The 16,345-nt window shown below is 35.7% G+C and overlaps 1 protein-coding gene across 3 annotated transcripts in view; it reads right to left on the reverse strand.

Moving 5' to 3' along the window:
* Positions 1 to 16,345, reverse strand: part of eml1 (EMAP like 1) — a 47,684-nt gene that overhangs the window by 6,381 nt on the left and 24,958 nt on the right. For 2 of the 3 annotated variants that reach the window (XM_053509535.1, XM_053509533.1), the window contains 9 exons: positions 16,071 to 16,205; positions 15,879 to 15,907; positions 10,822 to 10,951; positions 9,401 to 9,550; positions 6,654 to 6,723; positions 1,076 to 1,186; positions 882 to 977; positions 539 to 673; positions 341 to 440 (listed from right to left, as the gene is read on the reverse strand). In XM_053509535.1, coding sequence (XP_053365510.1) covers positions 341 to 440; positions 539 to 673; positions 882 to 977; positions 1,076 to 1,186; positions 6,654 to 6,723; positions 9,401 to 9,550; positions 10,822 to 10,951; positions 15,879 to 15,907; positions 16,071 to 16,205 — 956 coding nt within the window. Of the gene's footprint in view, positions 1 to 340; positions 441 to 538; positions 674 to 881; positions 978 to 1,075; positions 1,187 to 6,653; positions 6,724 to 9,400; positions 9,551 to 10,821; positions 10,952 to 13,377; positions 13,405 to 15,878; positions 15,908 to 16,070; positions 16,206 to 16,345 lie in introns of all 3 variants that reach the window. The other variant, XM_053509534.1, reaches the window with a different exon arrangement.

The raw sequence follows: 16,345 nt of genomic DNA on the forward strand, positions 1-16,345 counted from the left end.
AGCAGTGAACCACATTAGCAAACATTAACCCCGCTCTCTGGAAGGTCAGAAACAATGAGCGTAGGAGGAATCTGTTCAGCTAAGCAGCACTGATTGAAAATCCTTCCCAGAAATCGGTAATCAAATTTTGTGCCTGCAGCTGTTACACTGTTACGGTTTGCGAAGCTCACAATGCTGAGGATGTACAGCTATCATAAACATGTTAATGAAATATTCAACATGTGTACATGGAATGGATACTGAATGCATCATGCATGATCTTATTTTCATCCAGACTTTTAAATCAGTGATTTATTAAACATTTCCACAAACAATTGCATGTATTGCCACAATTCTTTACCTTTGCCCCATACAAGTATATTTCCACTGGAGTCACCAGTGATGGTGTCACCATTTTCAGAAAAAGTCACACACAAGACAAACTTGGGCTTCTCTTGTTTCTGCAAGAAACATAAACATGCTTGGTATTAATTACAATAATAATTGTTAACACAGGCTAACCCCTCAAAAATAGATATACTGTAACCTGTAAATATACCTCAAACAGCCCCTGTTTCTTTAGAAGGGAGCCCTTTTCTAGTGACCAAAAGCAAAGATGGGACTTCCCACACGTTACAATTATGTTTGCATCCGTTGGATGGAAATCAGCAGCAAAGATTGACTCATTGGAACACTGTAATAAGAAAAAAAAAACAGTCATTAACATTTGACTTGAGCTAGATTAAAAACATTCCTTTTCTAAAAATCATAACATTTGTTACAGGAGACTGACTCATCTTACTACACTTTGGCCCCAATGCTTCATACATGACTAAAGGTTGGATTTGAAGTTGTTCCATGAGGTTATTTAGAATGCTGACGTGTCCCAAAATGACACAAACCTTAACATCAGCAAGTCTCTCTTCTCGCTGCCAGTCCCATACTGAGAGGACGTGGTCGTTGGAATCGTCTACTACACACAACCAGCTGCCCCCATTCTAAAGAGTTTAAATATAGAAAACATGATTAGTACCATGCCCCCTCATGAAATCCCTTAAGCCATTCTGATATATAATATGTAAAAAATGTCTCTTACCGACTTAGAGAAGGCGAGGCACACAAGAGCCCTGTCGAAAAAGCCAGCCCCAAGAACGTGCAAAGTGTTTAGACTCACAGAGTCCCAAACACGGACATGAGGAGCTAACTGCTGCAAAAGAAATACTGCTATTATTAGGATTAGGAAAATAATGGACTACACATTAAAAATTTAACCACAGAATAAAGTTTAAACTGATTCTAAAAACCCGGCATTTCATTGATGCTAGGTAAAGGTGTTTCACAACATTTAATAAAATTGTGTTTAAAAAAATACATTTGGAGTGAAATTATTTTAAGATTTTAAAGCAGACAAAAAATTAAGTGGTCAGTAACAAGATGCTCAGGGTCACAGTAATACTTTACTAAAGGCAATGCTTTGCAAAAATAATATGCCAAGAACATCCCATTCAAGGGTATGGCAAGACGAGCATTATACAGTATATAGTCTATTCTAAACACCGTCATAAATGCTGAGGCACCAAATACAATTTTAAAGAATAAACATTCTACAATCCCCAGTGCTTTTACAGCTGTGTCAAAAAGTCCTCAAAAACATCCTGACTTCCTTTTTAGTGTGTTATATTTGGCCTTTGGATTGTGTATAGTATGGCTCAATGATTCTCCAGGAAAGCTCTCTGCATGCTGAAATGGGAAATTGGAACTGCACTGTAAAAAAATGATTGTAAGGTTATGTAAATTAAACAAAAAAAGTGTATTTTTTTTTACAAATAATAATTTTGTTAAAGTAAAAATTTAAGTATAATTATATATATATATATATATATATATATATATACACACACACACTTAAGTATACTTATACTTTAGACTTGCAAACAATAAACATTCAACAGTCAAGTAAAAGTTACTTATGATTCTTGGAGAAATCTAAACGAATTAAAAGAGTACTTATGTAACTTTAGAAAATCAAATCGAATTTAAGCTGACTCTAGGTTATCCGCTTATGCGCGAAAAACAGACATCATTAAGATTTGCATGCAATATGTTGAGAAAAACGACTTTTTCCTTATTATTTCATGTATATAATTTTTAATGGACTAATATTAACATTGTTTAAAAACTTGGTTATATGGTCAAACGCAAAGCGAAACACCACTTCGAAGTAAGCATGGAGAAAAATGAGAATGTCTTGCCTTCACAACTATTCGCCCTATATCATTATGCAATGCTGACAGACTGAACCATACATACGTGTACACACACACACACACACACACTGGGTACGGAAAGTATTTAGACCCCCTTAAACTTTCCACTCTGTTATATTGCAGCCATTTGCTAAATCATTTAAGTTAATTTTTTTCCCTATTAATGTACACACAGCACCCCATATTGACAGAAAAACACTGAATTGTTGACATTTTTGCAGATTTATTTAAAAAGAAAAACTGAAATATCACATGGTCCAAAGTATTCAGACCCTTTGCTGTAACATTCATATATTTAACTCAGGTGCTGTCCATTTCTGCTTCTATTTAAGCTCACAATGCATGTCAGAGCAAATAAGAATCATGAGGTCAAAGGAACTGCCTGAAGAGCTCAAAGACAGAATTGGGGCAAGGCACAGATCTGGCCAAGGTTACTGTATTGGACATTAGTGACACATTTCCTAAATTGTATAATCTGATGAATTTTATGTAATTTTTGATTTACTACATCTGATATCTTTTGTTTTATATAATTAATCAGTTCTATGTTTCATCTGCTCGTGTCTGGTGTAGATGATAGTGCGTCGGATCTGAACACACCCGTTGTCAAGGTTACACGCCTGGCCTAAAGTTAAGTTTACACTAAAGTAATTTACTCATTTATTTTGCTTATCAGAAATAATCTGCTCTATTATTGATTCCTTGTGATCGTCTACTGGAAGTTAGTGGGCAGCAAATGGCCGTTATGGTGTTGCCAAAGAAAATCATCTGTAGTGATTGCCGTTTTATTCAGGAACTCTAAATATCTAAACTATGTAAAACACACACATTCTTATGTTTAGCCTTGTTTGTTTCATCATCAGATGAGTGAAAGTATTTTAAATGTATTTGTAAATGGTATTTTGCAGATAACTAATTACTTCTTTTTATGTTTTCTATATTGCAGAATATATTTATTATGTGGATCCTGTCAGCTGTATCATCTTTGCTACAGAGCAGTTGGGAGGGAAACAGAAAAGACAAGTAGTTGTTGTCTTCAGCCCTCACTGCGGTACAGTTTGGTAATTAACTGAGCTTTTTAGTATGACCAAACTTTTGATTAGTATTGGGCTATGCAACAATTGTAACTTTATTGCATCTAAAAGATCAGAACTACTAAAACATTACAGACCGAAACACTGGCACAGCACACGAAACCACTCAATCCTTTGTCCATACTCAGATTGTCCATACTCAGATTGTTATATTGATATATATATATATATAAAGAAATTAACAAACATACTTTCTGCTGATGTAAGTGGTTTAAATGTGTTTAAAGGGTTTTGGGGGAGTGGTGAAGGCAAGAAAAGGACATTTACATTCCTTTACCACTGCTGCAGCCACTAATTCAGGAGTAATGAATTACAGGTATGTGACGCTTGACATCCGCAATGCATGTGAAATAGGGAGCTATGTAATTTGGATGTTGTTCAAACATCATGTTATACAATTTAAGGTTACACAATAAGGTTACACAATTTAAAATATGTACAGTTGTTTAATTTTTTGTCTTCGTCTGGTCCTGTCTGCTACTACTCAAATATTATAAACCAGAGGGGATACAATGTACTGTATACTTGTACAGTATTATGATAGCGAGTTGTTGTAAAGTATCAATGTGACCAGTGTGAAAACTAATAGAGGAGGAAGCTGATGATGCTGTAAAGTGAAGGTATTGCTTATAATGTTTTTTGTGATCTTCAACATCTTTGTAATTAAAAATAAAAAGAGATTTTTTTTAAAACTCAATCAACATACTGTATTGTTAAAACTAAATAGCATAATAAATAACAGACACAATTGGAGGTGGAGTTTTGGCAAAAAAACAAACAAAAAAAAACTTATTTGCGTTTGTATCACCTTGGTGGCTGTGGTTTCTCTTTCTCATTGATGTTTAGATACAGAAACAAGATGGAAGTGAATGTCTTGATTGTACAGCACAGCTACTGTTTCTCATTGTATATTCAGCTAAGGTGGCCCGTTTTTCAGCAATGAGAAAGATCACTGGCTACTAGGCTGTTATGTTCATTATCCCAGTGATAAAACTGAACTGATAACACTCATTGTTTGCATTAAGGTCAACACAGAAACCATTTTGCCCTTGATTGTTTACACATACCTACAGTATGTAAGAATAGAGATATCATTCTAGAGAAAAGGGCATTTCTAAGTTCAAAGCTAATTTTTTGCAAGCCAGATCTTAAAAACAGATGAACCTTTAATATTTAATTTGGTCTTTCAGATTCTTTGGATGGATGAACATCATCTGCAAACATAGCCATGTGTTCAGTAAATCACACAGCACATCATTAATAAATTCCTGAAAAATGAATGGTGCATTAGCTATTGCCCTTAAAGCATTACCATACATTCTTAGTGTCCCATAATCATGATAAAAAGCTGTTTTTTACTCATGCTCTTTTGGTTAGATTGGGTGCAGTGGAGCTGAAGTGACATTGATGGAAATGATTTTCAAAGAATAATTGTGTGCACACAGCAGGGGAGGTGAAACAATAAGTAAAGTAAAAAAAAAAGAAAAAAAAAAAGACATTGTGTGCACTAAACATTACCAGTTGTGGAAAATGTGAATATCAGGTTTGGATATCAGAGGCTCGTGGAGGAGTAAAGTAATGAACATAATAAAATATTTGGGTTTATATATATGTGTGTTTTATGCAAACAGACATTTAAGGAAATGTTCCATGACAAACCTACTCAGTATTATAAGCAAATCAAAATGGGAAATATGTGGAAATTTTGAAATCTCAACCATTTTACATACTTTTTAAACTGATCTCTCTCTCTCTCTCTCTCTCATTTTCTTTAATTTGTCCAAATATTTGTCTTTGTCCAAACACTTAGAGACATGACTGTATATGCACTCCAAATTTACATCTTTAGATGTAGCGCTTTGTTTTAAAAAGTATGTATCTTAGTAATAAGCATAAACAATGACATTCTTTTAAAAATTAATAGAAAATGAAAGTATTAAAAGTAAATAAAAGTAAACAAAAACATTACCATTGGCAATTACAGGCATAGACATTTCTACAGTAGGATGTAATTAGGTTTATGCAGCAGTGGTGCTGAAATTTGCCTCATTCCTCTTGGCAAACTTTTTTTTCAATTCTCCAAGGGTATGAGGGTCCCTGGAATAGACTCACAATTTTATACTCCAGTATAAAGTGAGACTGGGATTCATTCAACTCAGCAGATTGTCTAAGCCTACTTAATTTTTATCCTTATTTGGCTGTATGTTAGGAGTCATTAAAATGACCATTTTCACCTCAAATTCAGTTTCTTTTTTGAGATTAAATTCTCATGTAGTCTGTTCCATATGTCACCCTATTCATGGTTCTCTAATAACGTGTAATGCTGCAGTACCATTGGCAGAGCAGCAGATCCAGATGATAATTAGGTTCCCCTGCAACACTTTTAAAATGAATCGTGTCTTAACTTCCATATCACTGTGTGCCACACATGACTGGGGACCATTAGTTGTGGCTCAGTGAACATTTTACCTGGACAAACCAATTATCAAGCCAATTACATTGGTAGAGGTGTTTAAGTTCTTTGGTCTGTTTACCGTTACAGCGTTGGTGTTTATGAGAACTTTTTTTTAAATTGCCTGGAATAGTTGCTTTCTGTTGCATGAAAATTTCACCACCAAAAGCTTGTTGTCATCTGACCCCAACACTCTCATACATAATGTCATTCCAGATTGAGGCTGTTTAGGCAATTTCAACAGGTTGAGGAAGTTTTACATATGCTACTGTACATATGGGTTTGATCATATATAAGTACAATGTCAAGACAATATGTGCGCAAATGTGACACTGATGTATGCATTGCATATTTAAAAAAAAAAAAAGTAATATATACACATATACTCATTTCCCGTCACTATAAACACTGAGAGATTGTGTATGCAAATTAAAGGCCATGCAGAGAATGATTTCATAACACTTTGTGAAGTCAAGCATAATCCTTTGTGTGTTTATGAACTGAATAATAAGTCCTAAAAAACATTTTCAGAATAAAAATATGTAATTAAAAAAATGGTGTGTCTATTTGATTTTGCTACACAGCTATACAGACCTGTTAAGTAAACTTATTGAATGATGTATAACTAGTTAAATTCTGCATTTCGTGGATTAGAAGAAGGTGAATGTATCTCTTTGTAGCCTTTTATTTACTTTTTGATTTAAAAAAGAAGGTTTATACTAAATTGGGTATCAAGTGCTATTCGTGTGTTGTAACTCTAGCACAAATGCACTTGAGTAAATCATTTACTGACAGATTTCATTGTCGACACACTTCAAGGTGGCTCAGTGTCAGGTTCAGTGATGGTATGTACTCTCTTACTTTGCCATCTGAAGAGGTTCCAGCCACTTGTCCTGTTGCTATGGTGATTTTATCAGGATGGACAGCTAGGCTTCAGGGACAAAAGGAAGATCAGAAGGACAGTAGTTAACAGTGCTGAACAGGAATGATATATGATTATGAAGAATGATTATAAAGATATAACATTTATTTTGGTATTTTATATAAAACATCTTAGTCCTATAAAAAGTGGTGTATTGGTTGCCATGGTAACTTTGGCTCTGTTTGATGATCTTTATTTAAAAAAAGATACAGTACAAATAACCTTCACACTGTTGTTCACAATATATAATCACTAGTCTACAGTGATAGCTTTTTGTTGAGTTGAGGTACAAAAAAAGATGTAAAAAAAATATCCCGGTAGGTTGAGCTAAGGAAAAATATTGTATTTGTTATTAGAAACCCAGTTTAAGTAAGCACTGTGTGCCATCACACACACACACACACACACACACACACACACACACACACACAACAGAATTGCAGAGAATATTGTTTATCATACTTATTTACACACAATGAAATTTAAACACAATGTAACAAAATTTTGACAAACTGCTCAGTGGATTTGAAAAAGACTTTCCTTGGCTGTTGTTAAAAGTGTTAAATGTCACCAAACTAAAAAAAGAAAAAGATATCATAGCAGTTTATAAGCTATTACAAGTTAAAGCAGTTTGTTAGGTGGTTCAAGGTCAGTCCACAGTCCAATTACTGTGTGATGTGTTATGCATATATAATAACACAAGACCATAGCTTGCAGTAAATCAGTTTCTGTCTACTTGTTGCTATATGACACACAGCGTTTTAGTCTTTCACACAGGCACACACAACTGAAGCGTACTGGGAACCATAAATCCAGATAGCACCTGGATAAGGGCCACTCCTGGCAAAGATGTGGCTCTGTTGGCCCACTTCTGGTGCAAGTAAAATAATAATAGTTATAATATTAATAATAATATTAGTAGTAGTAATAATAATTAGTAATCATTCTACATAGATTTAAAAAAAAACTGCCTGCTTTGAATTGTTTTTAAATGTTTTCCCCACAAAAGTTTCGTTGACCATCATGTGTTTAATTAATTGTTGTTTCAAAAAAAAAGAAATTCTTAAAAATGTTGACTATGTTAAATATGCAATAATTGTTCAGACATGCCTTTGGCATTTGGTCTGCTCATGGGCCGTCATTCCATGCATGTGGACCAGATGAACGTGGTAGAAGTGGCCAGAAGTGGGTCATTATAAGTTGAAATCTGTTAAAAGTTAAATATCATGCTATGGTTTGGTAGGTTTATATTATAATGTAAGACTTTAATTTTACATGTAGGCCTACTCTTTAAAAACATTGTGTATACAAACTCATTTCATGTTAATCAAATCTATGCAACATGTGTACTGGTACGTGGTGCAGTATGGAGAGCCGTACCACGAGATGTTTTGATATCTTTATAAAGCAGTTTATGTAACGCAGGGCTTCAGACGGGGTGAATAAAACAGGAGTTGTGAGAGTGCCTGTGACACGCACGGGAAGACAGTCCCGTTTACAGATGGCGTGGGATTATTAATTAGAAACTTTAAATGAAATAAACAGAGCTCCGCCGTCTACGCGAGAACAGACGGGGCTCTGAAAACTGAAAATAAAAACACTATATCCTCTCGGCGCTTCGCCCTTACCGAGGATTTATAGGAAAAAGAGAGTGTATTAATTCGTGCTTTGCATTTAACTAAGAGCGCGCGCTGAACTAAGGCGTGTCGCTCTCACTCTCTCACACACACGCCGGCGTTTTAGAGACAGAGGCTGGGTCTTTGCCTCTCCCCCTCCCGACTTCTCTCTTTGTTTTTAATTTAAAAAAAAAAAACTCTCTCTCTCTCTCTCTCCTTCCTTTCTTCCTTCCTTCCTGTTTCGGCCCTGATACCTCACCGGTTCTACCTAAATGATCGCACGAAGTGCCGCGCGCTCAGGACCCTTAAATAGGCACGCCGCCAGGTGTGTCGTGTCCAGGCTGATTGCCTTACGGCGGCGTTGCCTGGCAACCGCGTGTCTACGTGGCCGCGCCTCTGCCTGTTCAGAACTCCGCGGGGTAGCAGCCTGCGCATCTGCCCGTTACACCCACTCACTCATATCCAACACAAATGCACACCCGAAAAATGCTCAACAACAGGACTACCTATTGTTACAGCAATCTTTGCAAAATAAGAACCTTAATTTAACAACAACATCTTAATTCACATTTCTTGCACGAGTTAACATGTTACTTTTTTCCTGCCCTAATATATGCTATTTTATTTCAACCTATCACCCTTGTTTTATTTAACTTAACACCTGTATCCAGGTTGCTGTTAACAGATGAGACTTCAAAGCAGTTCTTTAATAGTCTTTACAATTCGTAGCAAATTAGGTTCATATACAGGCTTGAGTTTGGCATGGTTCATATCAGGATTCTTAGGAACATAATCATAATCATAATTATAAGAACAGTTTTCCATTTCAAAGATAATGCACAGCCGAACCAGTCTGTCGACAATTCATAGGTGATTGAAAGCATATGACATCACTAAGTAGACAGCACGAACTATCAACAATTTCTATTTAGGACAATTCAATGCACATTAGCATATGGAAAAGCCCTCATTTTTTAAAATTTAATATTTATTACTATTCTTGCATACTATAAATGTAACATATCTTAAGTTGTGCTAACGACATGCAGAGGTACAAGTTTTGCTCTTACCATTTGATGTCATCAGTATGCCCAGTGTAATGTCTCTGCAGTTGTTCGTCAACATTGTACAACACCACCACGGAGGCAATGAAATAAACCGTCTCGCCAGTGGGGAGCAGGTAGAGATTGGAACGACAGTCACGGCCCCGGTAGCCATAGCTATTTTAAGGTTAAGGACAAATACACCAAAGCTCAGTACGAAAAATGTATCTGTTAAATGCTAATTTGGCTTTGCTGAGAAGCAGTTAGTTTAAAAAATGTAATATTTGCTTAGAATCACTTTACATCTTACAACTCATAGTTTCTAAAGATGTTTCTCTTTAAGTGCATAATCCACTATGTTATGAATTGCCTGAATCATGAGCAGGAAGAGAACAGACCTGAACCAATCCTGACAGCCTGCAGCATTGAAGATTAAAACCCACGCATGAAAAACTAGATTACCTGGTCTTCCATGTAGATATTACCAGTAAGAAAATCACGAAATAGTAAATCATGTTAAAAGATCATTGCTTCTCATCCTTTGATGTACAAGTAATCCTATAACACAAGTTGATTTCCCCTTGAGGCATACCATGACCTCCATGCTGAAACAAAAAATTTATTATGCATGCACAGTATGGAGATTTCATATTTTGGCAAAAGTGATTGAACATCTTTCATTTCACTGACATACTACAGACATCATGACATTTTTTGTTATTTATTAAAGCAGCAAAAAAATGAAATATCCATTTCACAATAAATTATGCACTCATTGGAAAAGGATCTTTTTCTGTCTCATACTTTTGGATAACAAAAGCTTGTCATTGGCAATGTTTCCTAGAAGTGTGTGTGTAGCTTTTATGGAAAATAATTGATATTTTATTTGGACACAATAGCAATTCCTTTTGCAACACGTACAAGTGCAAAACTCACATTATGTCAGAGGTAACTTTATATGTGAAATATTTTAACATAATTAAATGGAGTTAATCCAATACAAGATCCTGTAATGGGTGTTCAGCACAATGCAAAAACTATGCAGAACTCTTAGAATTGGCTTTCCACACAGTCCGGAGATATCACTTAATTCTTTTGAGGGTGTAATCAAACATTTTTATTTTAGGCCTTGTTAACTCATTCATTCATTCATTCATTCATTCATTCATCTGTTATATCCAGGTCAAGTTTACAGGGTATCTGGAGACTGTCTCAACAACAATGGCAATTATATGGAAATACAACCTGAAATGGAAACATACACATACAGTCACTCTCATAAACACTTGGGATTTTTTTTTCCGTGCACAGAGGCCCTTGCATTTGGATTCTGTCATCATGTCATATTATTTAAGTGAGTTAAAATATGTCCACTTATCTGAATGAACGAACAGTTTCATACAAGTTACAGGTGGGATGCCAAACAGATTAATGATGCAAAAGGATACACCCAGTCCAGCTTCAGTTTCTTAGCAGGCAGATCGGCTTTTGCTTCAAGACAGTACGTATCCACCAGCTCCTTTGGCATGTACATGGTGATGGGTCTTCCTTTTAAATACATTTTCACGTACCCTTCGTCTAAAAAAATCAACATGTTTTTAGAACAACAAATGATCGAACATTGTATTACTGTATAAGGTTCTGTCTATCCTTCACTCCTAACTTAGGGTGAACATTAACACCAAAATGTTCTCTGAGACTGTATTTATGTAAAGATATGGATTGAGATTTCTGCAAAATGTTATAAAGTGATATAAATAATTAATCGTAGAGCTATTAAATAAGTATTTGTTTCAGCAACCAGTGTAAATGTGAAGCCAAGTTAAAATGAATGAAACTAAATATAGTTTAGAGAAAATTGAAAAAAAAAAAATTCAATTCATTTTATTATTTTTCTATTAGGAATGTTTTATTATGTGTTTAATGTACAATTAAGAATTTTGAATTTTAATCTGATCTGACAGATACAAATGAGGCAAAAAAGAAAGCAGATATGCAAGCGAAGCATGTGAGGAAAAACAGATATAGTACAGTAGGTCAAAAAAAGGATGTAAATATAACTAATCAATATGAAATATTGGCATAAGGATTGTGTTAAAGAGACATGCAGAAAGACAGACAAAAGAGCTCAACAAAACCAAAAAACAAACAGGAAAAAAAGATAAAACATAGATAAAAACACAACAACACAAACAATCTAAGCTGTTCTTTATAACCACTGATTACTATTACCATAATCGGTGCTAAAACTAAGATTAGTAGCAGATTTGAAAATACTGGCTGGGGGATTTAATGGGGCTCCGGTAACTTGGTGTGTCTAATAGAGAGTAGGAGGAATGAAAAAGAGACTTTTTCAGCGGGAGGGTAAAGGGTGCAACCATTCTGCCCCTGGACTGAGTTGCCTTGCTGGATGAGACGTTGGCCTCTGGGGAATTGTGTGTAGAGCACAAGAGCACAGCTGTTTCGCAGAGGTCAGTGGATGTGGTCCTTTCAGCTGGCTGGTGCAGGTAGATCTGCATGGTCACTAGGTGAAGTGATGAAAGTGGGGAAATGGCAGAGAAATCGGATGAAATATAAAAATTAAAATGACAAAAATTATCTTTTGTATCCTGTGACATGACCATACTTACAGCACAGTAGGACTTCTACAAAAACAAACTACCGGATCACAAACCAGTGTGGGAAAGAGGCATGTGGGGACTGGGTTTTTAACCTGAGAGTGATTCTTGTTAAGGGTAAAGTAGGGCAAGCAGACACATCACTGACATCTGACTCATCCACAAACGTAGACAAAACTCTCACTTCATCCAAATCTGCTACTCACAAGCTACACTCAAGATTGCCCAAGTCAACTCAGAGGCATTTCTTATGTTTAAAAAAAATAAGTGAGGCCTCTAAAAGGTTGAAGAACAATTAGAGGTGCGTGGAGCGAAAGCTCGCCAGCAAGCCTTTGAATGAGCTGCTGGGTAACTGCAGGAGAATGTGGGTTCCCGTGGTGCATGTGAAAAAAACGCATTGAGGGCTGTGAGCAAACACACAGTGTGCCTCTAGCAGGTTAACAGGCAATCATCCACAGGCTGTCAACACTCTCGATGCATGTTAGAGAGAGTGCTCATTAGTCGATTGGGAAGGATTGCACTTTGGGGGGCTGTTACACACACATCCATCAGATCAACCCGTGCCTTTACACCAACATGGATCTGGTGCAGTCTTTGCCATTCTAAGCTAGGCCCGGCAGCTCTGAGACAGTCTGCTAAAGAACATGTAATGTATAATTGAAAAAAAAAAATAATAATAATTATATATATATATATATATAGACTGCCAAATCGTCCCAATGTATTAAAATCCAGCCAGTGGCCCAAATTCCTGGACCAAGATTTCTTGTAATGTAAGCATGCACTCCTGCAATATCTTTATTGCACTTTTATGCACTATTAGATAAAGGGTACTTTACTGTATCTTCCTATTTGTAACTGGCATGGTACCCTTAAGAGGTCATCCTTTGTGTCTTTAGTATGTTTCTTTTGCCTAGAAATGTGCACGTTTGAAGCTTTGGTAATTTGTATAGTCCAATTATTGTAATTCCTAAATGAATTTAAATATATACAGAGGTGAAAAAATATATACACATTTTAACAGTTGTTGTTTATGCCCTTTAAAAAAAAAAGTAGAACTGAATGATGGTAGCAATGCCTAGTATTACGTTTTCTCTATAAATGCCAGTAGTCGCACGATTATTGATGTTATCATGTGACCATATACACTACTTTTCATGTTGAAATATGTATATTTTTTGGCCCCTCTGTATCATTTTCCCACTGAATAAAACATATCGAAGGTACAAAAGACCATCCCAGCAACACAAAAGGGTGCAGTATCATACCCTTTTATTCTTAGAGTGTACTCAGAGCAGGAGTCCATAATAGAGGCCTTCCAGCTTAAGTATGACACAATGCCCACAGAGCCATTTGGGTAAGTGAGGGTTGATGGTCAGGGCCTACCTTTGCAGTGCGTCACCCGCCGCATCCCTTAGTGAGTGTACACAGACAGAGACAGAGACTGTGTGAGAAGGCTCTTTACAAAGAGAGAGAGAGAGAGAGAGAGAGAGAGAGAGATCCTGACACATCGGATCCCAGACTGTTCTTAATTACTCAACAAGGCCCTCTGGGGAGACATCTCTCTGGACCTGTGCTCTAGATAACAAATTGCTTATGGTAATTTGCTGTTTTGTTAATTCTTATAACATCTGGAGGGGTTGGTGGGATGACTTCATTTAATCAGGGATTAACCAACATGGTCAAACGTAAAATGCATGCTATGTGCAGCCCCAGTCTTGTTCAGTATAATGTAAAGTAGATTGGATGGGAAAGTGTGGTAGGTGTAATTCATATTTTCTGCCATTAAATTAGATTGCGATGATCACACTTTATATATCACGTGCCTTATGTGTTTTTGTTTTCCTATGAATTAAACACTACATGATTCACACTTGTACTGTAATGTACATGCCTTATACTGTATTTGTATTAGTTACACTATTGCTGGTCAAAGGTAGATAACTATTGACTTTCTGCTTTAAGTAAATTAAGAGCAACAAAACAAAGTAAACAAAAGCACAATCACGTTAGCAACACAAAGAGAAAGTGTACAGTAGTTAAACGATGGGTGAAATGTGTTACTGATGATAGATGTGGTTGTGATAAGCTGATTGGATGAAATGCGTCATCCTCCAACACACACTGAATCAAACTGTCACTGGGAGTTTTATGAGATGAAACCAGAGAAGGCAAGCTCATGCATTTAAAATAATTCCTTTTCCTTATTTTATAATAAAAGAGATTAGGTGTATACCCTAACCACGTATGTTGTTTATAACAAACAAATATGACAAATTCTATTACTTTCAGGCTACAGGAGTGCATAGGGCCAAATTTGTACAGTAACAGTGAAAAGTTTGGACACACCTTCTATTTCAGTGTTTTTGATTTTTTTCCTACATTCTAAAACAATACTAGGGATTTAAAAACTATGAAATGGCACATATGGAGTTGTGTAATTAAGTAACAACAACATCAACAGTCAGATGTCATTTTAAGACATGAAGGTCAGTTGTTCTTCAATAGTTCTTGCAATAACAGTATTGTCAAGTGCATTTGCAAAACCCATCAAGCACCATGATGAAACTGGCTCTCAGGAAGACCATACCAGGAAAACAAGACCAAAACATACCTCGGCTACAAAGGAGAAGTTCATTTAGAGTTACCAGCCTTAAAAATCACCAAAGGTGGAAAGAGTAATAAAAATTTTTACTTAGATAAAAGTATTGTTACTTTAGTGAACTTTTACTGAAGTACAAGTAAAGTTACCCTTATAAAAATATACTCAAGTAAAAGTAAAAAGTAGCTCATTAAAAATTTACTCAGAGTAAAAGTTACTTTTTTTTAAATAGCAGAGGTGGGGTTAGGGATAGAACACCCTTGCATAATAAATCTGTTCCCTTTGTTGTGCTTAAAATCAAAGAGGTCACTTAAATATGACCCGGGGTTTGCTTTATAAGAATTTGTTGGCATTTCACTCAGCTGTGTCTGCATCACTGGCATCTGATTTGTCCATCTACATTGTTCTTGTGAATTTAGCGCATTTGTTCTCCACGCCCATCAATCAATCAGTGCAGTGGTTTCCGGGGTGCAATTATTTTCCTTCCCTGTTGTGTTATTTGTATTATTTTTTATTTTCATTCATTTATTTTTTTTACTTAGTGGCAAATATGATTTAAAATGTAGTGAAGTACGATACTTTTAACAAAACTTTAAAAAATAGAAGTACACAAAAAATCTACACAATTACAGTAATGCAAGTAAATTCATTACTTTTCACCAATTAACAGCACCTTAGATTAGAACCGTTATGAAGGCTTTACAGAACATAAGTAGCAGACACATCTCAAAATTAACTGTTCAATGAAGATATTGCATATTTTGGATGCCTTCAGCTTTGTTTTATAATGTAAAAAGAATAAAAAATTTAGGAAAGATTGGAATTAAAAGGTGTATCCAGACTTTTGACTGGTCCAGACTTTTGACTGATGCGTTAAATCAGAATAGATAGATAGATAGATAGATAGATAGATAGACAGATAGATAGATAGATAGATAGATAGAGTAATTGATTGATTGATTGATTGATTGATTGATTGAATGCATGATGACTAAACAGACAGGTACATTCAGATAATGGCATTGCATTAAATCCCTGGAAGAGATGACTCATTGCCCGTACATACACATTAATATACAGTATATTAGTTTTAGTTTTTTTTTTCTTTTTTAATTGGACTTTAATTGTAAAATTAAGCCTTCGTGTACCTTGAATTTCCCGACATAGCCCGTAGTACTCAAAGGACTGTACAGGGATTATCATGTACCTCTGACTTTTCCAGTCGTAGCTCATAATTTAAAAACTTTGCATGAGAACGAACAACACTAAATCATGTGTCACTTACCAGCACTGAAGACAGGCTCCCTCTGTTTGCTACCAAGTGTGAGTCGAAAAAAAAAAGTATTAATAAAATGTATTCATGTATTAATGAAATTAAAAGCAGTACTTTACTTTATTTAAGCAGTTGTAATTGTTTTTTCTAAATAAAAGGCTTGCCTATATGGAAAAAAAATCTGGAAAAAAAATTCTAGTGTACCTCTCACTGGCTCTCTTGCTGCTTGGGTTGCTTCCAGTTGAGGCAGTGCGTATGCGGTTACTCTTGACTTCACCTCCACCATCTTTCCTACTGCTAGGACCCACTTGCTCTGATGAGCTTGTTCTTTTCACAGTGCTGAGGAAACACATCGACCAAATTAAAGCTCCAACAGGCTGTCACCCAGCAGTTGATTATTTTCCAATAACACTATGTCTCAATACGTTTGATTTCTCTTAAAAAGTGGTGATTTAAAAATGTACTGTTGGACATTACTG

The sequence above is a fragment of the Clarias gariepinus genome, chromosome 13 (genome assembly GCF_024256425.1).
Source record: "Clarias gariepinus isolate MV-2021 ecotype Netherlands chromosome 13, CGAR_prim_01v2, whole genome shotgun sequence".
Classification (NCBI taxonomy): Eukaryota; Metazoa; Chordata; class Actinopteri; order Siluriformes; family Clariidae; genus Clarias; species Clarias gariepinus.